Below are 24,574 nucleotides of genomic sequence, written 5' to 3'. Positions count from 1 at the left end.
TTTAGCCACTATGGCCCAAAAATAATGAGATCTTTTCTTATTTCAGACATGTTTTCAGTTTAGTTTTGCACCAGGTGTAAAGAAAATGTCACGTGTGAGTTACATGTGATAGAAACATTTAAAGTACTCCTGATTGACCCTGCTGCCTGATGTTGACCCATGGCAGCTGATAATACTTTAGATCAAGGCTGCCTGTGTAGCAGGCAGCGGCTTGACCCAAATGCAGGACTCGGACATAAACTAAAGAGTGGTTTTATTATTGAAGATAAGTACAAAGTGCAAGTCAAGAATACAAGCACAACCCAATCCACAAATGTTCAGGGAGAACATACGGCAAGCATGGGCACAGCCTTAAAGGAGCACACAACAGAGCAAACTGAGGGTACAAATACAGAGCAGGAGGTCAGGGCAGGCTGCTGGGATGTTTTAAACCCTGGATTCTGTCTCTCAGGTACACTGAAGCTTATTGGGGTCATGCCAGTTTTCAGCATGGACATTTTCAGAATCATATGTTATTATTTTTATATATTGTCATTATATGGAGACGCCTAAACAAAACGAGATTAGAAATTGTCACGACCATGTCTGCTGTAAAAGTGTGTGTCCATGGTGATATCCCATAATAAATGTGCTTCATCCTAATCTGAGTGGGTGAGTCCCACCCTGTGAACACACAGTGGAAATCTGCAGATCCAGACTCCAGGCTAGCTCTTCTATGCTTTGCTTTTTGTGTTATTTTGAAGTACATTTCTCCTGAAAGTGTTTAGAACTAAAACAAAATTAAGACCAAGTACAGCTAAATATACAATGCAGCAGTTCACTTACTTCGTTTACTGTTTCTAGTTGTGTAGGTGAATGTGGTTGATGGAGAATAAAGAAATGCTGAGCACCACTCAGGAGTTATGCTTTATTTAAGATCACCACACCTTTATTTGGCAATAATCAATGAGTGAATGTGGATGCAAACAAACTAATACACATAAATAACACGTATGAGGAAAACATCTGTGACTCCACACTGAAGATCGGACCTTTGCACCAGCTGAGAAGTACATCTGAAATCTAAATTCAATTTATTTCCAAAACTAAACAAAATTAAATGCAAAAACAACAAAACTTAAAGTAAAACTGCAGCCAGGTGTGGATGTGGACTCAACTCCTTGGCTGGCATGAAATTACAGGCTGATCACTGAGTGCACAGTACAGTGTAATCCAGGTTATAATACAGTATCACAGCAACACAGAAACATGCTGACCCTTCATCCTGTTCTCACAGAGTGCATTCAACACATCTCAGAATTCATAACACAGAGATTTAAGCAGCATATTCAGACTTCCCAAAGCGTACATTAACACAGCATCTAAGTGCAGTCTGTGACCTCTGTGACCTCTGATCGGGGGGTGGGGGTGTACATTTTGCACTTTGAGTTGAATTTTTAGTTGCATTTGTTTTCTGTATTTCAGTTTCCAATATGTGGTCAGCAAAAGGCCATTTCTAGCAGTAATAACTGATATATGTGTGAATAATCCGACATTATTATTGTAGGGTCTACCTTACAGTGTTGTGGTTTTGATGCTGTATAAATAAAATTGAACTAAATCTCCAACAAAAGTCTTTAGATGGACAACACTTATGTATTAATTATCCTGGTAATCTAACACGGTCTGAGCCATCGTAGGTGGTAGACCTACCTTAACTGTATATTTTGGAGTAAGGCAAACTGAATTTTTGGGGAGGGAAAAAAGAATAGTTGTGACAGGTTTATTAGGACTATTTTCTTTGTAGCATGGTTGCTACAGCTTCATTTCCACGAGTCACTGACAGTGTATCCAGGGTCAGGGGTCAGACGCCAGTCAGTATTATCTTTGGATTGAAGTCGTCTACTTTCATTCCAGAATTCCAGCTTTCCAGTCAAAAGCTTTTCCAGCTTTTAGCTGTTCCACAAGGGTGTGTATAAAGACTGTATATAAAGATGGGCATAAAAGCTGATGCTGTTCACTACGGCCATTATTGTTATATTATAGCTTAACTGAAGCCAGTGATGGTTTTGTGGTCAACACCATCTTTTCAGGTTGAGGTTAACATTGCCAGAATATGTGCAGTGCGGTGGAGTAGGCGGTTAACAGCTGGAAGCTGATTGGAGGAGATACATCACCAAAGAGCCAAATGCACTGTTAACATTTGAGCACTAATATTGCTACATGGATTTAAAGGAAAATATTTACTGAGTGAAAAATCTGAACAACATAGTTCCTTATGTTTATTAGTAACTGGCCAGTGTGTTAATCACACAAGACGGAGCATGTCAATCAAGCACCTAAAGATGGACCTCTGTCTTATTTAAAAAATGACCACCAGCATACTGATCAGAGTGGCTGGTGAAAAATACTCAGTGGGAAAGTTTTTTTGCAGCCTTCTATTAGCAATCTTTCTCTTTAAGGTACTTAAAGCTTCGCCTTCAATTTCAAGTTGAAACTATAACACCTAGTGTGGATACAAAGATAATTATAGTATCTAACAACACCTTCAGCACTTGAAAAGTAGTATTACTTTAACATTGTCATAAAAAGTTGTAAATGTAGGATTTAAATATTAGGAAGGTAGGGCAGAAGGTAAAGAAAAGGTAAGCCAAACTACTATAATCTACTGAGCTGTGGATCTAGCTTTAGGTTGCACAGTGACTCGCAGGTTTAGCTAGGTAGTTTGAGATACTGTAATATAGTTTATTCAGTAATACACTGCAGTGTAGCACAGCTAAAATAAAGTGATCCCAAACAATCTGCTGCATTCCTGTTTGGTGTTGTTCCCCGTGACAGAAAAATCCTGCATCCTGAGCTGACTTGAACGCACCTTTTATCCAAACTAGTGGACGTACTCTGGAGTCATACTGCAGAAGCCAGAGCCACTCATGTGTAAGTCTCATGTGTAAGGAGGATGGATTGGTATGCACTCGTGCACATACGCACACACCACACGGAAATATCAGCTTCTAAAAAACATGGAAAGTTTTCAGTAATCTTACCATCACAATATGTTATAAACCTTTTACAAATAAAAGTTTTAAGAATTTATAAGCACTGCTCAGTTCATAAATATATGCAGCAAAAATACAATACGATAAATCTCTCTTTGTAAGAATCAAGACAGGCGATAAAAATCTGTAAAAATATTGACTAGATCTTGTGGTCAGAGCTGTGACGAGCCCTCGCCTCCATAACTGTGGAGCCATACACAGTTTGGCCAGGTTGTATCACTCCAAGAGAAGCTTGTTTGTCTGGGGATGATTATAAAGCTCAAACAGCACGGGGACACGGCCGTGCAAACGTTTGTTTCAGCTTGAGATCTTTCATCCATTTTATAGATGGAAGTTGTTGGTGAGGCATTAGCTACAAGCTATCTGGCAACATATTCGAATAACTGTTGTCCTCTTTTAACTTTTTCACTTCTCTTCAGTTCCATTACACAGTAATCCTTTTCCTGAGATACATCTTTGTTCCTTATTTGTTTTACTTCAGGATGAAACACAGGCTCTATGATGTCCATTTTTTGTATGATGGTGTGAAGTTAACCTAAACTAATTAACTTATCTACAGTCTAGATAAGAGTAGACTCCGTCCTTATACCTTGGACTCTCGGGGGATAGCTAGGCTCATGATGGAAAAAAGCCTGTGGCACACACAACAACACAGGTTGCAGAGCAGAAATTACAGATTTTCTTTTGGTTCCTAAAGTAAAAAGTAAAAAGGCTGTAGGCCAACTACTGAGAGGATGAAAACAATACAGTGTGGATGCCAAAGCCAAACTATTAATGTTAAAAACTAAAGGGGGAGGATCCATCATGCAAGGGCAAGTTTCCCTTTATGAGCTGCTCTCATCGAGATCATGCAGCCACTTAACAGAAGCTACCTAAACTGTTTAAAACACTAACAGCTTTCCTCAAAAATGACACGTGTGCCAATAAGGGACTAAAGGAAGGTAGAGTGTATATTTAACACACTGATCAGAACCTGTGCTAACAACTGACCTTCATCAAAGAAGCAAAAGTAGCTCTTTAGGAAACCTGGGACATCCAAACTGTTTGGATCAATGGCTCATTGTAACACTTCATTAAGGCAGTGATTTTCAAAGTTTGGCGTGGCACCTTTAAAATACATGAACTGTTATTGTGAAGAAAACAACATGCAACATCTTGTCTGCATCTCTGCAATGCATAGCTACAATATTTTCACATATAAAGTCATTAAAATCGAGCATGTGACTGCCAAGAAGTAAAATTGAAAATCACTGCATTCAAGTCAGTCATTCACATAAAACAGATGTCAATAAATAGTTCTACTAGTGCCTTAGCTCAGCCATATCTAGTTATCAAAGTGCTGTAAATATCATATATCGAGGAGAAAATCACAGATGTTAAAATGTGAAAATTCACATTAAATATCACGTTAAAACCAGTGGGATTATCATGACTGCAGATTAAGACTTATATATACTTATGTTTGTTATACAGCTTTAAGGAATCTGTCCACAGGAATTATTATATAAAGGAAAAAGTGACGTTACAGGCAGGTCCAATGTGTCGGACTCTTTTAGATAGTCTGACTTTTAAAGCCACTGAGACATTGTGAGAAAACCAGTTCAGGTAAATTACTGAAATCATTGAAACCGAGAAACAGTTCTCTTCTTCTGTGGTGTCCAGGTGAAAAACCCACATTTGAGCTATAACCCATAGCTCTGACAAATGTTGTAAAACACATTGGCTGCTGATACACGGGACTGACTGAGAGCAAAACTAAGGAAGAAACAGAAAGGGGACTTTTACAATGTCTGACAGCTGAGCAGTACCGTTGCTTACTTCTTCTGATTGGCTAGTAGGGAGGCCTCCCATCGTTGTGCCATGGCATTTTGTTGTCGAGGCACTGAAGAGAGGGAAGGAGGGAACTGGAGGGAGGGGAAGACTCAGCTGAACCACTGGAGCAAAGATGGATGGATGGATGGATGGATGATGGATGGATGGAGGATGGATGGATGGATGGATGGATGGATGGATGGATGGATGGATGAATGATGGATGGATGGATGGATGATGGATGGATGATGGATGGATGGATGGATGATGGATGATGGATGGATGGATGGATGGATGATGGATGGATGGATGATGGTTGGATGGATGGATGGATGGATGGATGATGGATGGATGGATGGATGGATGATGGATGGATGGATGGATGGATGGATGGATGGATGATGGATGGATGGATGGATGATGGATGGATGGATGGATGGATGGATTGATGATGGATAGATGGATGGATGGATGGAGGATGGATGGATGGATGGATGGATGGATGGATTGATGGATGGATGGATGGATGATGGATGGATGATGGATGGAGGATGGATGGATGATGGATGGAGGATGGATGGATGGATTGATGGATGGATGGATGGATGGATGGATGGATGGATTGATGGATGGATGGATGGACATTAGAGAGAAAGAAAAATGAAGAGAAGATGTAACAGAAATGCTGGATAAAGTGATGCAGGTGTAATGGTTCGATGAAATGAGGTAAATAATGAATATATTTGCTAAATTGTGAACTGGTGAATGAAAGATGCGATCAATCCAACTGATTGATGAGTCAGAAAGGTAGGGTAAAAAAAATGAGTGAAACAATGTGTATGACATATACAATGGGTGATGTACAAACGAAAGTCAGAGTGACAGTTTAAACAGCATCATTACATTCTCTGCTATCATGCACTCTATAAACCATTACTTTGGAAATGACCATTTAACTGTTTGACAGCAACTCTATTTTAAAATAAAAAAAAGTTTAGAAATCATTTGTTTGTGGCCACCTTAGAAGCCTGTGGTACATAATCTGCTAATGAAGATAGAATAATCATATTTAAGCATTAAATAATAGTGAAAATTGTTTGAGGCGCATTCATGGTTTAGTCAACTTAGAAAGATGATAAGAGAGGAAGAGCCTAGGTAAAGTAAGCAGTTATTAAAGTTCCTGCATTTAATGCACTTCATATTGAGCAGCTATGAATTATTTTTTCTCTGATGGTTAAAATTTTATTTCTGAAGAATTTCTCGTTAAAGTTAAAAGAAAACCTCAATTTAGCTCTGACTCTCTGTCAGCCTGGCTCCGGTGCTAAAAACAAACTCAGGGTTGTTCTTGTTATTAGTGACTGGGGCTGCCACTAATTTAATAGTCAGCGCGTCGTTTGAAGCTTTGCAAGATCCTGAAAGACGCAGGAATAAGTAGTAGGATTTAAGCGTGTAATAACGGACTGAAACAGAAGATGGCAGCACTGCATGTACAAGGATGCCAGCTGCCGTTAAACACCGAAGAAGAAGAAGCAACTCCGGTATCGTAGCTGTGTCCAAATTCAGAGGCTGCATCCTCCTGAGGCCGCATTTGTAGGACAAATACGTGACAGCAACACGACGAAGGCTGTCCAAATTCGTAGACTTCTCCAAATGCGGCCGACAAATGCGTCCTTCATTTCCTCCGATTTGAAGGATAGGTCGGGTGTATCCTTCGTGGCCCAACCTATCCCAGAATTCATAGCATTTCCAACAATGGCGGCATACTTAGTTTTAATATTACTCTTATTACTCTGTCTGGGTCACAAAATAAACTTTTAACATATTTTCAGGCGAGAATGTAGCTGTGTAAACTTCAAATATCTGTTCGGTTTATCGAGACATCACATATTTGTAAAAGTGACGTTTTCGGAGACGTCTGTTACCCACCAGCTCGATAGCTGACCGGGAGTTCAAGGCTCACTAGAGCCGGCAAGAACAGCAAACTCCCGGCACATTGTTTTCAAATGCCCGTGATCTTTCGCTACTCAGGTTAAACATGATGTAAGTCACTTAGATAACTTAAACATTTTATTGTTTGGCTTTTTTCAGTGTTTTATTTGCTATAATTTTCACAAATGTCAGAAAACTGATTAAACAGAAGTGTGAGATGGTCGAGAGTTTACTCCAGTGTCCTGTTATATTTTAGATAGCAAGGAGCAGACGGCTGAGTTTATTAAACTCCACCGAGACAATCTATCTATCTATTTTTAGTTAGCACATACCTGAAACACTTCAAGCTGTAAGCTAATGATAGTTATATAAGAGCAGATTCATGCTGGTGCAATAAGCTGTACGTTTTATTTCCAATGGATGCATGATCTGATTAGTCGACTAATCGCAAAAATAATCTGTGACCAGCCGACTATCAAAATAATCGTTTGTGGCAGCCCTATTAGTGACGAACAGGAAAATGTCCTAACTTCCCAAACGTCTTTTTAAAACTTTTTCAGTTTTTACAGGTCAAATAAGGATCCTGTAAATGAGTGCAAAGCCTTAGAAGCTATATGCTTAAAAATTATTATGCATTATATCAGAGACAGTCATCTCTTCTTTTCAGAGGAGCAATGATATCCAGGGTCATAAGCTGTTTGTATGACTTGAAACATAAGATACTGTCAGTGCTGGGGTACTATATATGAACTATATATGAACTATATATGAACGTCAAGTGGTTTTATTCAACTGAATAAGACGAAACACGCTCATTTGTATTAGAGGTGTGCATAATGATTTCCAGACTTTGGTGCTGACACAACTTTGTCTTCTACAACAGCTGTAGAGTGCATGCATATGAATGTGTGAGTGAGTCTACCAACCTTGTGGTCACAAGACAAACTGGATCGCTCTACTTTGCGGGTCCTGGAGGGGGATGACGGGGAGGAGACGCTTCTGTCTGGAACCACTGACACTGGTATCAAAACAGAGGAAGTTCCCACAGCATCATCAGCATATATGAATTAGGGCCTGAATTGAGAACTACACAGTCTATAAGACATTTTTCTAACATTTCTTTTCAGATCCGGAAACACTTATAGATGCTTGTTGGGAAATTTTCCCAAGATGTCACAAATCATAAAAAAGGGAGTCCTCATTAAAGCCTTTACTGTTGAAGCATACATCAAAGGCTGATTTATGTGTCATATTGGTAACAGATTAACACTGTGCTGTTGACCTGTTTGACTTAGTAATTGTTGTTTTCACTCAGCAGTGAAAACTGTTAGTCTTGGCTAACATCATGAACATAACACTCAGAAAGAGACATTTGTTAGAAACTTAAATGTGGACTCTTTTTCCTATCTATGCCTAAGCACACGGTCTTACATTCAAACACATTCAAACACTGACTCGTTTGAATAAATCTACAATAAAATAAAAAGTTTCTAGTATGTTAGGTTGTGTGCTTCCTACATCATTAGTGTTTTAGTTGTGTGGATGATACATACCGTTGTACGTAACATTATCACTCAGACCCGGAGACACCAAAACAGTATCGTACCGCTCTCTCCCTCTCTTCCACTCCTCCTCTCTTTTCCTCCTCCACATCTCCTCCCTCTGCCTTTTCCACTCCTCCTCCCTCTGCCTCACCATCCTGATCTCTTGCTCCACCAGTGACTGGCTGCTGAGTGAGCGCAGCTTGAAAAAAGGATTTGATGTGAAGGTGCTCTCCTGCGGTTCCACGGACAGTGGGGTGGAGCTTAGGCAGAACTCAGACGCACTGCGAATGATCAGATTGGAGGTTTCTACAACAATGACATTAGCGGAAGGCACTGCATCTGAATTTGCTGGCCAATCGGAAAGGCCGCCGATTGCAGAAGAGAGCAGACGGTTCCTGGAGGCGGGGCTAGAGGAATCAGGCTCCAGGATGATGACATTGTTAGCTGTCATTTCATGGTAGACAGATCGGGGAAGGGACGAGGAACAGGAAGGAGTTGGGGAGATGGAGAGTGTCGGGGTGCGGCAGGCTGGAGGTCTGGGTGGAGATCGTCCTGTCTGCAAGCTGGATGGCCTGCATACAGAAAAGAACAATGTGAATGTTAAGTGTTTTGAATGGAGGGGTTTTGGGTCATTTTGACAAATATTCAGAATCCTTTCTGAATTATTCTGTCTAAAATGTGTTTCTACAGTAGAACTATCACTCTTCTATGCACTTCTTTTAACTCAACAAACATGTACAACCTTCACTGGGTTGTGAAGGTTTTGACTTCACATTTGATGGAAGCCAAACCAGAGCTTAAAGAAGAGAAATAAATAGACAAATGCTTGCTATCACAGACACCATGGCAACTTTAATGTCAACTTTTATTAGGGGTCTGCGTAAAAATGAACATCGATGTGAAAGTGCAGCTAACCTGCATGTTTTCTAATGGCCAGCAGGAGGTAACTCAAGAGTCAGCATGCTTGATCCATGGCCTCAGTAAACACTTTCATGATGAGTTTATCGTTTCAGTTTCTCATTGAATAAAATTAATATTATATAGATATTGTAAATGGTGGCCTCCAATAAAGTAAAATGGACAAAAATGTAGACTGACAAGCACATACAAAAGGGCAGTGTCCTTATTTCACACTCAGGTCTATCAAAATCACTTGAAAAATCTAGTTCTAACAGGGTATTCCCCAAACTTGAATACCCTGCAATCAGAAAAAAACCCAGTTCCTACTCCTTATAGTTAATCTTCAATTCTATCTACAGGGTGGGCCATTTATATGGATACACCGTAATAACATGGAGTGGTTGGTGATATTAAAGTCCTGTTTGTGGCACATTAGTATATGTGAGGGGGCAAACTCCTCAAGATGGGTGGTGACCATGGTGGCCATTTAGAAGTCGGCCATCTTGGATACAACTTTTGTTTTTTCAATAGGAAGAGGGCCATGTGACACATCACATTTATTGGTAATGTCACAAGAAAAACAATGGTGTGCTTGGTTTCAACGTAACTTTATCCATTTATCTATCCATCCATCCATCCGTCCATCTATATATCCATCCATCCATCCATCCATCCATCCATATAGCCATGCATCCATCCATATATCCATCCATTTATCTATCCATCCATCCATTCACCCATCCATTTATCTAGCCATCCATCCATTCACCCATCCATCCATTTATCTAGCCATCCATCCATCCGTCCATCCATATATCCATCCAGCCATCCATCCATCCATATAGCCATGCATCCATCCATATATCCATCCATCCATATATCCATCCATTTATCTAGCCATCCATCCATTCACCCATCCATCCATTTATCTAGCCATGCATCCATGCATCCATGCATCCATCCATCCATCCATCTTTCCTTATATCTATCCATCCGTCTATCCATTTATCTAGCCATCATTTATCCATCCATCCATCCATCCATCCATCCATCATCAAGGCTGCCCAGACTTCCCTCTACACCTCAGCCACCTCCTCCAGCTTATCCGTAGGCACATCGAGACATTCCCACAACATATAAGAGTTGTAATCTCTCCAGCATGTCCTGGGTCCGCCCTGGGGCGTGCTCCTTATAGGACATGTCTGAAACACCTCTCCAGTGAGGCATCCACCTCAATAGGCTGCTTTCAATGCGGAGGAGTAGCGGCTCTACTCTGCACCACTCGATCTGAGCTCCTCACCCTATTTTTAAGGGAGAGGCCAGCAGCCCTTCGAAGAAAGCTCACTTCTGCCGCTTGTATCCATAATGTCATTCTTTTGGTTACTACCAGAGCTTGTGACAGTTGAGAGGCAAGGCTTTCAAATGAATTAAAATTCTGTCTAGGTGCATTTAAGTGCCTTTGAGATCATAAGGACTGCATTCTGTTGCTATGTGAGGTTTCATGATTGCACAATACAGCAGAGCCAATTACTGCTGGTGTGTAGTGGTAGACTTGGACTTTTTGGCTGCTGTACCTGGGTATTGGGAGGCCATGTGCAATCATCCCCCTCTCCCTGCGGTGTCGTTCCTCTCTCTCTAGAGTCAATCGGATCTCTCTCTCCACTGCAGTCTCAGGCTCCTCCAGGGTGCTGCGGTATGACGAATCGTCCAGACCTGAGTCCTCTGAGCTAGGGGACAGGGTGGAGGACAGAGGAGGTTCCCTGGGCATGGGGATTTGAATTTCCCTTGTATAGGACAGGAGGAAACCACACTCAAGTTGAGAAGGATGTGAAACCTACAGCGTTCTAGCTACTTGCTAAGTGTACTATGTTGGCTGAAGGACTCATCTTGTTAATGTGGTGCATTGTTCTTTGTTTTACTACTGGGCATGAGCCCTGAAAACTATTCCACTGTCACTCTACAGCGTCTGTTAGCACTATAAATTGTGTGACGCACTTTTAGGCTGAGTCCTTGAAACCTCAACGAAGGCTGTAGTAGAAATTATTTACAGTTAGGATGACTAAGACTCCAGGGTGAAGATTTACCTGTGTTTGAGCCGGGGACTGCGAGTGGGGGGATACAGTGACGAGTGGGTGCCCTGGAAGCTCCCCTGAGCTCTCAGTCCCGGTTTTGGGATAGGCTGACCTTTGACCTCTTCTTCCATCTTCTTCCACTGCTGACGGGCCAAAAGAAAGTCCACATGCTCAGTAGAGACATTTTCACTTTGGGTCTCTTCATGCACGCAGAAATCTACAGGGACCTGACAGGAGAGATTAAATGTGGGGTTAGCAAACAGCCAGTGACTCTTTGACTCAGCTAGAGTCCGACAGCCAGGCTGGGCATATCAGTCAGGTGTTGGTCAGGTGAACCATCTGTCACATGACTCGGGCTCTCCTCCAGACTGTTTTCATTCATAAAGTGCTTTATAAACCCAAACGTTAAGGTTAACAGGTGGAGTTTCCAGTTTCAGTGCAGTTAGTTAAACAACAAAAAAACACTTACTGTTTAAAGGACTGTTGGGACTTCTTTCTATCTGTAAGGCTAATGTCTCATAATTAGCATCACATATCTGTGTTTTGTCTAATACTGCTCACAGTGTATTGCAGAACAGTTTTGGATTCATTCTGATAGCGACAGACTAAGACCCCGTCACAAGAGTGTGGACGAGGTTGTAGTACCTACAAGACAACAAGGCCATACATCAGACCTGATGGAGGACAAGAGGTGGTTGCCATGGTGATGGGTGAAGTGGCATCTCCAAATAAGGAGATGCCCAGAAAGATGCAGAAGAAAAAACGTGAGCCAAAGTGCTGGATCTCAGCCCGATAAATAGAACTGTGGCTTTCCTCCAACTTTTGACCAATCACCTTAGAGCCCTGTTTATCACACATAATAAAAGCATTAGTGTCTGAGTGTGGGGCTCTTTGTTCGTTTGGGTCTCCTGAGCGAGCAGAAAGACACACAGCCTTTTGTCTCTGAGCCAGAGAGACCGAGGTCCATGTGAAACTCATTTGAAATTTTAACCGTTTTCATAATAAACTGTGAAAACTTACAACATATTTGTCTTCTCTCTCATAAAAACCCTACAGGACAGAGAGAAATGGACAGCATGTCCTTGGTTTCATATAAAACTGATATAGATATAGACTGAGTTTTAGTTTTAATGAGTTAATGGTTCTGTTACTAGTTAGCTAACAGAAACTAATCTAAGTCTATTAGCAGCAACCAACCAACTCAGTGACATCACGTTCTGTATTGGTACAAGACGGCGCTAAACTTGTTCTAAAAACTTCAAACACGTATTTTTAAATCCAGCTTCACAGTCAGTGTTAAACCTATGACAGTATGTGAGAGCAGGGATCCACAGTGTAAATTAGCCTTTTCATGTCACCTTTGAGTGGGCTATGCTATCACTTTCAGCTGTGGTTGCACAGTTTGGACACAAGGTGGCAGCGATGATCTTTATTCCCTTTCCTTATTAAAATGGACATGTTTGTTATAATGCAGCAATGAATACTTCTGAGATTCTTCTGTGTTATAACTGCAGATTTCGCTTTAGTTGATGCTTGAATTAATGTCCTAGAATTCTGATGCAAACTACGAGTGCTAATGCTGGGTGATGGGTTCAAGGCTCTTACAGTCATTGCACATGTTGCAGCTCCCTCTATCAGACACTGATAGTGCAGTTTTGGGTGGTACAGATGAAAAGTGTCAGAAACTGTAACAGATGAGTGACAGAGACACAGCTCCATCCACTGTTGGCTAACTGACAGGCACCCTGTTAAGACCAGAGTTTATAAAGCCCATGTGTGCCTATACCTGCTCTGGTTTAAGTTTAGGCTTTTCTTTTTAGAGATAGCTTAAGTTAGGGGGAGCGTATTGAATTTTGGCAAACATTTTTTGTTGTCATAATTCATCTCTGTTAAATGTCTGGTGAAAAGTGTTGAACCAAGTTAAAAGCACAAAGAAAACACCGCCGTGTCTCTGCATCAGGCTACATATAAACAGCAAACTCACCTTCTTGTCAGGGTCTGTGGAGCTCGCTGTGGAGCTGACTGAAGGAGACCGTAGGAAAAGATCTCTCCTCAACCTCATCTGGTCTTCATCATCATCCTTTCTTCCCACCCTGTACTCCTCCACCTCCACCTCTCTCTTCTGCTCTTGATTTTTTGCATCTGCTTTGACTTCATTGTCTTCTTCCTCTCTTTTGACCTTCTCCTCTTCTTCAAATCTTGCATCTTTCTTCCTCTCCTCTTCGATCTGGCTGGTGATGTCAGAGGGGGCAAAAGCTGACCACTGGTCCTCACCTGCATCGCTGTCTGAGTACACGATGACACGCTCTGCTTGGAGGCAGTCACTGAGGTGGCTGTCACTGAGGTCATCCCTGATGGTGAAGTCGGGACCCCAAACTTCTTGTGACACGGCCTCCAGAGGATGTGAGGTGGCGCCTAGTGGCTCAGATGGTGAAGGATACAGCAGACTGTCTGAGGGAAAGAGGAGATCTGAAAGGACATCTTCTTTTGCCTCTTCCTCTGTTCCTCTGATCCAGCTATCCTCTTCTTTTGTTCCTGGGTCTTCTCCCTCTTCTCCACCCCCCACCTCCCCACCCTCTGTATTCTCTCTGGTTTCATCGTCTCCCTCTATCTCTCTTCTTTCCCAGCTATCACTCTCTGTTTCTCTTTCGTTTCCATCTTCTCCCTCTATTTCCCCTCTCCCTTCATCCTCTCCTCCTTCACTTTCACTGAGGTCTCTTCCTTTCTCATCTCCCATCTCAAAAATGAGATAGTCACACTCATCTCCTTTCCTATTTTCTCCTCCTACAGCCTCGTCTTCCACCCTACAGACCCCAGGAAGACACAGTTGGTCCTCTTCCTGGTTGTGGCAGCTAAAAAGGCTCTCTCTTTCTATGTCTCTTAGCGGTGCTGATGAGCTCATCTCCATGGTAACTGCACTGACTAGCGGTGGGGGAGAGGGAGGGCAGACGGGGTTATTGCTGCTGGAGCTACCGTTGTCGTGGTTAGCGTCTGTTAGCTCAGGTGTTGTCCTCCTTAGCCCAGTCGTAGCTCTCTGAGGAAACATACGTGTAGTTGTAATTCATTTTGTGGTTATAATGGAGCGGAAATAAAAAGAAGTCAATTCAAAAGTCCAATCTACTAAAATCTCATAATTATGATGACAATGATGGCATAGCTTATGGGTTTGCATTCTTTCCAATGAGCAGCAGTGACCAACGTGCATTAAGGAAGTCTGCGAGAGTTCAGGCTAATAGGTAGATGGATACACATGGATGTCACACAGTGACACCCAGAGGAGGATGACAGAGTCAAAGAGGGCTATCTGAAGAACAGGACTGCTTTCCTGCAGAACCTCACAAAGCAGACATTGGTGTGAATCATGGATGAAAGTGCTCCTGTCACTGCTGTGCTTAGCAGTACGAGGTTCTAAAGAAAAAGAAAGCATACCTGGTGCACTAACCAGTTCTGATAGTGAAAAACAGCTCTTCTTACTGATGCATATACAGAAAATACTTAAGCAAGGGCAGGGGTTACTGGAGGTGGACAGCTGCTTCTGATTGGAGGCTGTTAACATTATAAATTTCATTTAATTTCGTGTCAGCTTAGCAATGGTTTAATCTACATCACAGTTACTCAGTTAATAACACTGAAAACACAGCAGGGAGTAACTCTCTATGAGAAAAGTCACAGTTTTAACTTGGTATCTCAAATATGTGTTTCCCCTCACCGGGCCCACGTCCTCATTTGAGGTTTGATAGCGTTTTAGTAGGTAAAGGTGAATGGCTTGGACAAGAATTGAGCTGCGGTTTGGGGAAGACCCTGACCGGGCCTGGCAGGTCCCCATGTACTAAATAGAAGTGAAGAAACTAAAGAATTTAACAAGGCAGGGAGGGTGGGGCACGTAAATGAGAATGAACAGCTTGTAGAACTGGGGGAACATAGATAGATGAGAACTGGAAGGAGCATATTTGGAGGTGTGGTCCTGCTCCTGAAATTCTGATACTTTATCTCCAATTTAGAATTTGACAATCACTCTAGTTAAAGTCTGCTTCTACAGTAACCTGTATTTGGTGTTACAGGTCTGTTACATAATACATGAAGGATCAGTGCTAATCAGAGATTATAGATCAGAAACATCATGAGAACCTTGGACTGCAAAGTGGTTTGCAGATGGGTAACAACTGTGGGTAGGCTAAAGCATCTTATCGCCTGTTTGAATTTATCACCCTACATGGTTTAGTAAATTAGAAGTTAAAACTGGTAAATCTTTAGCAGCTGCACAGGTTTGCACACGAGTAGGTGGAGACCAAACACAGAGCTAAGATTAAAGTAGAAACACTTGGTTAATTCAACACACACTGAGCTACACTGTTAAACTTACACTACAATAAGGCATATGCAAATATACAATTACTCAACAATTACTGAATATATTTGAATATATAACCGTCCACATACTCATGAGTACATCAAGGTACATTAAAGTACTGCACATGGCCTCATATGTTTGATGAGATAAACTCAAGCCATCCTCTCATTACCATGGTGGCACTGCGTTGGCTGTGAGTGGGTTTGCATTGCATTATTATGGTCTGTCGTTAAAAGCATGTGCTGGTGACAGATGGGAGGTGTTGCTATGGTAACACTAAGTATAGCTGCAGAGGCAGGCAAGCTGCTAAAGTCAATTCCTTTTCAGTGAAGAGAGATCACATATTATAGCCCATCACTTCTCTTTGGTTGCGTGAATAAAGTGACTTCATACAAAAACTTCTTTAGTTGCATAACAGCACATTTATGGTATAACATTCATAAACAGCAAACGTAGGAACTAAAATGACACCGAGCAAATATAAACTAAAACATATGAAGACAGAGTCCTCTGCATCAATGACACATGACATGCATACCTGCACCAATGTGTCAACTACAACACTGGATCAGTGCCAATGCAGCTATAGTTTGTAACAAGTTTGTGGCAGTAAAGTCATTAGAATTTCTCGGTGGAGTAATGCTTTTTTAATGCAGCACCTCTCTGGTTTCTAAAAGTTAACAGGATTTATCACAAACACTTATGAAGATGACCTGTTTCTTGTCCTCTTCTGCATTTCCAGCACTGGAAATGATTCCAGACGGCATAAAGTTCATAAGTGAAAGGGGCTTTAGTTTTACTCAACAACCTCAATTAATTCTGATGTGATGAGTCTCTGAAGGCATTTACTTTGAAGAGATGTCATTTCCAGTATGCTGCATAACAGATGATTAACGTCTCTCTGCATCAATTAGCATTAAGCCGTAGTACAAACTGAGTGAACGTGCATAGGCACATTTACTTACATTTTGATTCATAGGGGAACAAAATTACTTTTCAACCTGAGCTCTCATGCTTTATTTAGACACGTTGTTCTATCCGTGGCATTTTTAATCAAATTCATGGAAAAGGTTGCGTGCATCTACCAAGGCCAACCATCCCAGCTCACAAATCATTTTGTTTACACTTTAACTATTAACCCTGCACTTCCAGCTTTCGTAATATTATGCATAGGTTTTAACTATGCTGGCAGTTAGCCTGTAACTGTTGTAGCCTTATTCTGCAATTCTTCCCCTACTTTAAGCTTTCCAAGTATAACAGCTGTCCATTGATTTTAGCTAACAGTTCATCTGTGGGCTTGCATGGATTCTGTCCAGAAACTCCAGTTTTATCCCACAGCCCAAAGACATAAATGTTAGGGACTGTTTATACTAAATTTTCCACAGGTGTGGATTTGAGAGTGTGCAGCTGTCTGTCTTTTTGTGCATCTGCTGTGGTGGACCTGTCCAGGATATACCCTGCATCTGCGTAAGGAGGTAAAAGCAGGAGGTAAAGTGGCGACTCAGTTTTTTGAATTTCAATTGTTGGGTATGTTCATAGCTGAGGTGGAGTAGTGGGTTAAGGGTGTGGTGTGAAGGAGGCTGACCAGAACACATGAGCCGGCAGCTCAGGCTGAGGGAAGAAGCTGAAGCATCCCGACAGCACTGTAATTAGAAAAGCATGATTGGAAATAAAGCCTCCAATGATCTCCAACGCTGTGGATACAGGGTCCTCACTTTACAAGTGATGCTGAAACCCAGGCGTTCTCGTACCCAGTCCGTCATGTGCATGGAGCAGGCAGCAGTGCACCAGCACCAGCTGTTGGAGGACAGGCTATGGTGGACCCTGGCTCTCACATACCCTTGTGTGGCATTGTTGGAGAGCGAGTGGGTGGATGTTAGGTAAGTGCACGGGGACTAGGGCTGGGCGATATGGCCTAAAATCCATATCACGATATAATTTGAAGCACGTGCGGGAACGATATATATTGCGATATATTCTTTTCTTCTCTGTGACGTGTTTTCCACACTATAAGGCACACTTAAAATCCTTTAATTTTCTCAAAAATCGAGAGTGTGCCTTATGTATGAATTCTGGTTGTGCTTACTGACCTTGAACCGATTTTGGCTGCAGAAATCTGTTAAAAATGTTTTAGTACAACTTTGGTAAGCTGCACTGCTTGATGGATTGTCAGAGCATTACAGCTGCCGTAGTGAGGAGCTTCACGGAGGAATCTGGGTCCAAAACTCCGTCCGCTTCAGGTCCCAAAGTCAAACGAACACTGAGAGTTAAAAACGGTCTAAATTCTTTCATCTTTAATTAAATCATCAGCGTTGCTGCTTTACCAGGTGTAACAATTAAGTTTAACATCCAGGCATCCATGAAAACAGAAGTTATTAAATTTAACGGAGTTACAAGTTAACAGGAAGTTAGCTCGCTAGTTTCCACCTAAACATTTCATACCATGTTCTGACTGAGAGATTTCTGAAACTAATTAAAACGTACAGCTCTGCTACTTCCAACATAAATGAAGACAGAAAACTAAACAGCAGTGGCGTTTGCAGGGTTACTGAAGTTGGGCTATCTGGTATATAATGTTGTGCTACGTGATCGCTAGTGACACAGCTATGTTAGCATAACATTAGCACAGTGAAGCTGGAGGATGAACGCCAACTTTTTTTTCCACTCGATAAAAGTTAACGTGAGGGATTCTGGTGGTCAGGGACAAATGCAATCGCATAGCAGGATGCTGTACACGGGCCAAACGTCAGTCAGGAGAACAACTGAGATTATTCATCCACAATATGAGGTTAGTTATTAATATACTGCAACAACATGGGAACAGAGCAGCTGCGAGAGAATTCAACATTAATGAATCAATGTTACGGAAGTGGAGGAAGCGCAGTTTTTGGCTTTCCCCATATTTCAAAAGTGCTTCATCTCTTTGCTATGACTGTCGCCCGCCATAATTTGCAGATGATAATGGTTTTAGCTGCTGCGACGCTTTTGACCAAAACAGGCGCAGCTTGATGACATCATCAACATGCGCTATCGCGATAGAGCGGTATAGTCAAAATCTCTATCGTTGGCCAAATTTATATCGTTTCTATCGTGTATCGTTTATATCGCCCACCCCTAATGGGGACATAAACAAATATCCCATAGGCTGCGGTTAGCTCACACTGGATGCATCCCTTAATTCTGGTGACAGATTGGCTCGGGTTTAATAACCTGTTGGGAAAGTGTGTGGATGCGTTCATGACCTCACCAGAAAGGGATAGAAAATCCACTGGTCCCAGTTAAGCATGTCTGTGCACCAGCACCCAGAGCGATGTTAAAGCTGAGTGAAAGTCAACCCCAGCCTAACAGAAAGACCCTGAACTTCAACAGGTAACCAAGGCAGTAATGAGCAGTCAGGTTTCAGCCTCGATTTCTACCCGTTCATGTTTCTAAAATAAAATCCCTGTGTTGATTTTGCTAAGTCTCTTTGTGCTTGTGCTTTGGTTTTTGTGTTTGCTTTTGCATTTTGTCCTCAAAGCTGATTTTTTAAATCAGCAAATATGAGTATGTGTAAAGCTTTGAGCAAGTGTGATGGCTAGATGACTGGGTCAGAGCATCTCTAACACTACAGCTTTCATGTTCCAGGTCTGCAGTGGTCAGTATCTATCAAAAGTGTTCCAAAGAAGAATAGTGGTGAACCAGTGACAGGGTCATGGGTAACCAAGACTCACTGATGCACAAGGAGAGGGAAGGCTGGGCCGTATAATCCGAGCCAACAGATGCACTACTGTAGCTCAAATTGTCAAAAAGTTGCTGGTTCTTGATGTGTACCGTAAACCTACGGTATTTAAGGTTTGACTCTCATCATCCACTGGAGCATAAACTGGGCGTCATCAGGACGCTACAACACAGAGCGAACACCATCCCCACTGACACAGCAGCCAGGGAGGCAGAAGAACATCAAGAAGGCCCTGAGTAAATGTGGTTATCCCAGCTGGACTTTTGTCAAAGCTGGAAAGGCTCCAAAAGAAAGCTGCAGCCGATCCAGGAGAGAAGGACAACCGCTGCCTAAGTGAAAACCTGTAGTGATCCCGTACATGTTAGGAATATTGGAACAGCTGAGACGCATTTTCTCTAAACACCGGGTCTCTGTGGCTTTTAAACCCCAAAACACTCTGTGCCAAAAATGGGTCCACCCCAAGGATCGTGTCCCCCGACACAAACAGAGTAACATAGTGTACGCTGTGCAGGAGGATTGGCAGGATTTATACATCGGGGAAACCAAACAACCTCTGGCTACAACACAGAAGAGCTACCTCGTCAGGCCAGGACTCTGCAGTCTATTCACACCTACAGGCCAGTGGACACTCTTTCAATGATGAGGATGTAACATCCTGGACAGGGAGCAACGCTGGTTTGAGGGCGGAGTCAAGGAGGCCATTTACGTGAAAAGGGAAAGACCATCTCTGAATCGAGGAGGGGGCCTAAGGGTACATCTGTCACCATCTTCCAGTGCTGTGATTGCAGCCATTCCCCAACTCTCTGTGAATGGTACTCATGGCCATTGATCAGAGGTACATTGTGCAAATGTCCTTTTTATAAGGTTGGGGAAACCTGCAGTCAGCTGAGACTGAAGAAGTCACTTGGATGAGTGACGAAACATTTCTCCTACTGAAAACTCTATGTCCAGATGAACAGAATCAACTTTTTTGGGTCGGTAGAAGGTGGCCAGATAGGTCACGTTTTCTTTTACATCACATTGCTGGGTACATGTGTGTCATTTACCTGGGGAACAACTGGCTCCTGGATACACAATGGGAACAAAGCAAGCTGGAGGAGGCAGTGTGGCGCTTTGGGCAATGTTCTGCTGGGAAACCTTGGGTCATGTTACATTAACATGTACCACCTGATGGCAGCAGGTTAAGATGTCCTGCCACAAAGCAAAAAGGGTTCAGGAATGGTTTGAGGAACACAACACTGAGTTTGATGTGTTGGCTTGGCCGTAGGAAATACCCCATGTGGAATCATCTCCAGACGTTTAGTTACTTAATGTATGAAGAAATAGGTTTCACATTTCAGTGAACTTAACCGCACTTTAGGACTGTGTATAAAAATGTATCCAATTCCTCAGCGTTTAATGCAACATTTTTGTTTAAATCTTTAAGTTAAAAATTGACACCTCCATATTTATAATAACAGAAAATTAGATACACATCAATTAGATTAGATAGTACATCTAATCTGGGGGTTGTGTACAATTAGATAGTACACAACCACCACCTGGAAAAAAAACAGCATCCCACAAATATTAATGTAACTACAGTTTTCTGCTGTTGCATTATTTCCCGTTTTAACAGTTTCACCCCTGCTACACATTCCAGTACACTGATCAACTTCAAACCCTAAACTTACCAAAATGACAAAGTTGGCTTCTGTTTTTGATTTAACACCATTCCTTTAAACATTTGATGTTTATTATGATTCTTTTCTGACATCTCATATCTGAAGCAAATGTTCGGTTCGGGTCACTGAAACTTATTGGTTATAGACTGGAAACACAGCATTCATTGAAAAGTAACCAATGTTTACTGCTTGAGAAGAAAGATTACTAAGATAAGATGGTATTTTCATTATCCCATATTTGGAAAATTCCTTTGTTAAGGCACTTTAAATATTACTAATAATAATTGTAAGTAAGTAAGTAATAATAATAATACTAATAATAATAATAATAACAATAATAAAAATAAAAATAATAATAAGCGGACACATTTATCAATTCAATGGAGTTCAATTCAGTTTTATTTATTTGCGCCAAATCACCACAGCAGTTGTCTCAAGAGGCCCAAGGCCTTATACAACACGCTCATATACTCACCTGTCCATAACTGTACATTGGGATGCTGTGAATAATTGTGCATCATCCCTGACAGGTGACTGACTTGCAGAAGTGTCATTCTTGCCTCAGTATAATATAGCTCTTTATATTGTACTATTGCTAAATGTAAGTTAGATGATGCTAAGATAACTTTTCTATTCCCCTTTGTTCATTAGTACTGCTGTAATATTGATGTAATATGAACATAATTAATGTAAAATAATGGAAATATTATTGATGTTATATTGACCCACATTATTATTGTAGGGTGTTTATCTAACAAAGCACTTTGAAGTGACTACTGTTGTTATTCAGTCCCTGTGACCCTGATAACAATAAGCAGAAGAGAATCGATGAAGTGAATTTAATTAATTTTGGAAGTCGCTATTTAATGAAATTCATGTATACATTTTACATCTAGAATTTGCATTGGCAGTGGCATGGTGGTTAGTACTGCCACTTCACCTTCCTCTGTGGGATCTGCATGTACTGCCCGTGTTTGTGTGGGTTCTCTCTGGCTTCCTCCCACAGTCCAAAGACATACAGTTAGTAGGGTTAGCTTATTTGGTGAATCTAAACTGCCCATAGTTGTGAATGTGATTGTGAATGGTTGTCTGTCTCTCTGTGTTATTCACAGCTTTAGTGAAGGTTACAAATGATCTTCTTATGGCCTCTGACAGTGGACTCATCTCTGTGCTTGTCCTGCTAGACCTCAGTGCAGCGTTCGATACTGTTGACCATAATATCCTATTAGAGCGATTAGAACATGCTGTAGGTATTACAGGTACTGTGCTGCAGTGGTTTGTATCATATCTATCTAATAGACTCCAATTTGTGCATGTAAATGGAGAGTCCTCTTCACACACTGAGGTTAATTATGGAGTTCCACAGGGTTCAGTGCTAGGACCAACTCTGTTTACATTATACATGCTTCCCCTAGGAAGTATCATTAGAAGACATAGCAAACATTTACACTGCTATGCAGATGACACCCAGCTCTATCTGTCCATGAAGCCAGATAACACACACCAATGAGTTAAACTGCAGGAATGTCTTAAAGACATAAAGACCTGGATGGCCGCTAACTTTCTGCTTCTTAATTCAGATCAAACTGAGGTTATTGTACTCGGCCCTGAAAATCTTAGAAATATGGTATCTAAGCAGATTCTTACTCTGGATGGCATTACCTTGGCCTCCAGTAACGCTGTGAGGAACCTTGGAGTCATTTTTGACCAGGACATGTCCTTCAACGCACATATTAAACAAATATGTAAGACTGCTTTCTTCCATTTGCACACTATTGCATTGAGGCGACTGTTCTTGTGATTTGGGGCTGTATAAATAAAATTGAACTGAGCTGAATCGTGTTAGCCCTGTGACATAATCATCTGTCCTGCCCTGGTGCTTATTTCATGACGTGCAGTTATGTAAATATGGAAATCAACAGTCACCCTCATTCTTGCTCCCTCACACACACCGACATACTGGTGAGCAAAGTTGGATCCATTCATGACAGAAATCAATTATGTCCATCCTGTTTCTCGCTGAAACTATTATTAATTTTGCAGTGACCCTGCTTTAACTCGCTGACTGATACAACATCTGCCAGTTTGAATCAATATTCATGGGTTTGTTTTTCAGAGTTCATGTCTGGCCTGCAAGGTCATCATTCTGATCTGCAAAACTCTTTTAGCAAAATGTGACTATAGCCTTTTTACAGCTCTGTTACAGGTGTGCTCTTAGCCATGAGACACAATACTCATGAACTTTGACCAGCTTACCAAAACACAATAATGTCATGGTTATGGAGAATCCAGGACCCAAGATGCAGACTCCAAAGCACATTTACATAAACGAAAACATTTATTTATATGAGGCAGCGATTCCAGAGAGCTGAGATAAAGCAGAGTAAAATGATCCAAACTGGAACACGCAGGCTGACAAACAACACAACAAAGAACTGAGGAAAACTAAGGGTTTAAGTACGTACACACGTATGTAATCGGACATAATATCATGGAAAACCTGATAAACAGAAACTCTAATAAATAGCAGACTATGCAGAAAATATAACAATGAACAATACTGCAATATGACTGCGTGGGTTGAAGACCCTGGATTATTGCAAATGAAGCCTTCTGCAGGACAGTCCAGAGTTTTGCTGCACAAAGTATAAACAGGGAATAACCTTTCACAGTAGCTCAGACTTCATCTGTGCAACAACTGTTGGTTAGCAGCTGTCAACATCTGCTTGCTTCTCACAGAAGCTTGAGTGGCAGGATGTGACGGTTTATGAAAACATCAGATCCTCCTGATACTGAAAATGATTTCTTTAATCTGTCAAATGAATATAGTTTCTAATTAGGGCTGGGCGATATGGCCTAAAATTCATATCACGGTATAATTTGAAGCATGTGCGGTAACGATATATATCACGATATATTCTTTTCTTCTGTATAACGTGTTTTCCACACTAAAAATCCTTTAATTTTCTCAAAAATCGAGAGTGTGCCTTATGTATGAATTCTGGTTGTGCTTACTGACCTCGAACCGATTTTGGCTGCAGAAATCTGTTAAAAATGTTTTAGTACAACTTTGGTAAGCCGCACTGCTTGATGGATCGTCAGAGCATTACGCTGCCGTAGTGAGGAGCTTCGCGGAGGAATCTGGGTCCAAAACTCCGTCCGCTTCAGGTCCCAAAGTCAAACGAACACTAAGAGTTAAAAACGGTCTAAATTCTTTCATATTTAATTAAATCATCAGCGTTGCTGCTTTACCAGGTGTAACAATTAAGTTTAACATCCAGGCATCCATGAAAACAGAATTTATTAAATTTAACGGAGTTACAAGTTAGCAGGAAGTTAGCTCGCTAGTTTCCACCTAAACATTTCATACCATGTTCTGACTGAGAGACTTTTGAAACAAATTCAAACGTACAGCTCTGCTACCACTTCCAACATAAATGAAGACAGAAAACTAAACAGCAGTGACGTTTGCAGGGTTACTGAAGTTGGACTACCTGGTATATAATGTTGTGCTACGTGATTGCTAGCGACACAGCTATGGTTAGCATA

General features: G+C 41.4%; 1 protein-coding gene across 6 annotated transcripts in view; it reads right to left on the bottom strand.

The window, feature by feature from the left end:
• LOC146366359 (uncharacterized) overlaps positions 1-24,574 on the bottom strand; it is a 49,237-nt gene that overhangs the window by 11,292 nt on the left and 13,371 nt on the right. For 3 of the 6 annotated variants that reach the window (XM_084913123.1, XM_084913119.1, XM_084913122.1), the window contains exons 2-7: positions 13,277-14,326; positions 11,305-11,519; positions 10,795-11,004; positions 8,330-8,892; positions 7,703-7,794; positions 894-4,939 (exon numbers count right to left, since the gene is read on the bottom strand). In XM_084913123.1, the coding sequence (XP_084769249.1) occupies positions 4,850-4,939; positions 7,703-7,794; positions 8,330-8,892; positions 10,795-11,004; positions 11,305-11,519; positions 13,277-14,200 (2,094 nt within the window). In that variant the 5' untranslated portion in view covers positions 14,201-14,326 and the 3' untranslated portion in view covers positions 894-4,849. Of the gene's footprint in view, positions 1-893; positions 5,635-7,702; positions 7,795-8,329; positions 8,893-10,794; positions 11,005-11,304; positions 11,520-13,276; positions 14,327-24,574 lie in introns of those variants that run through there. The other 3 variants (XM_084913121.1, XM_084913120.1, XR_014797634.1) reach the window with 3 other exon arrangements.

Source organism: Perissodus microlepis, chromosome 18, assembly GCF_051167445.1.
Source record: "Perissodus microlepis isolate ML-2025 ecotype Zambia chromosome 18, ASM5116744v1, whole genome shotgun sequence".
Taxonomy (NCBI): Eukaryota; Metazoa; Chordata; class Actinopteri; order Cichliformes; family Cichlidae; genus Perissodus; species Perissodus microlepis.
This window is presented reverse-complemented; position numbering and strand designations above follow the sequence as displayed.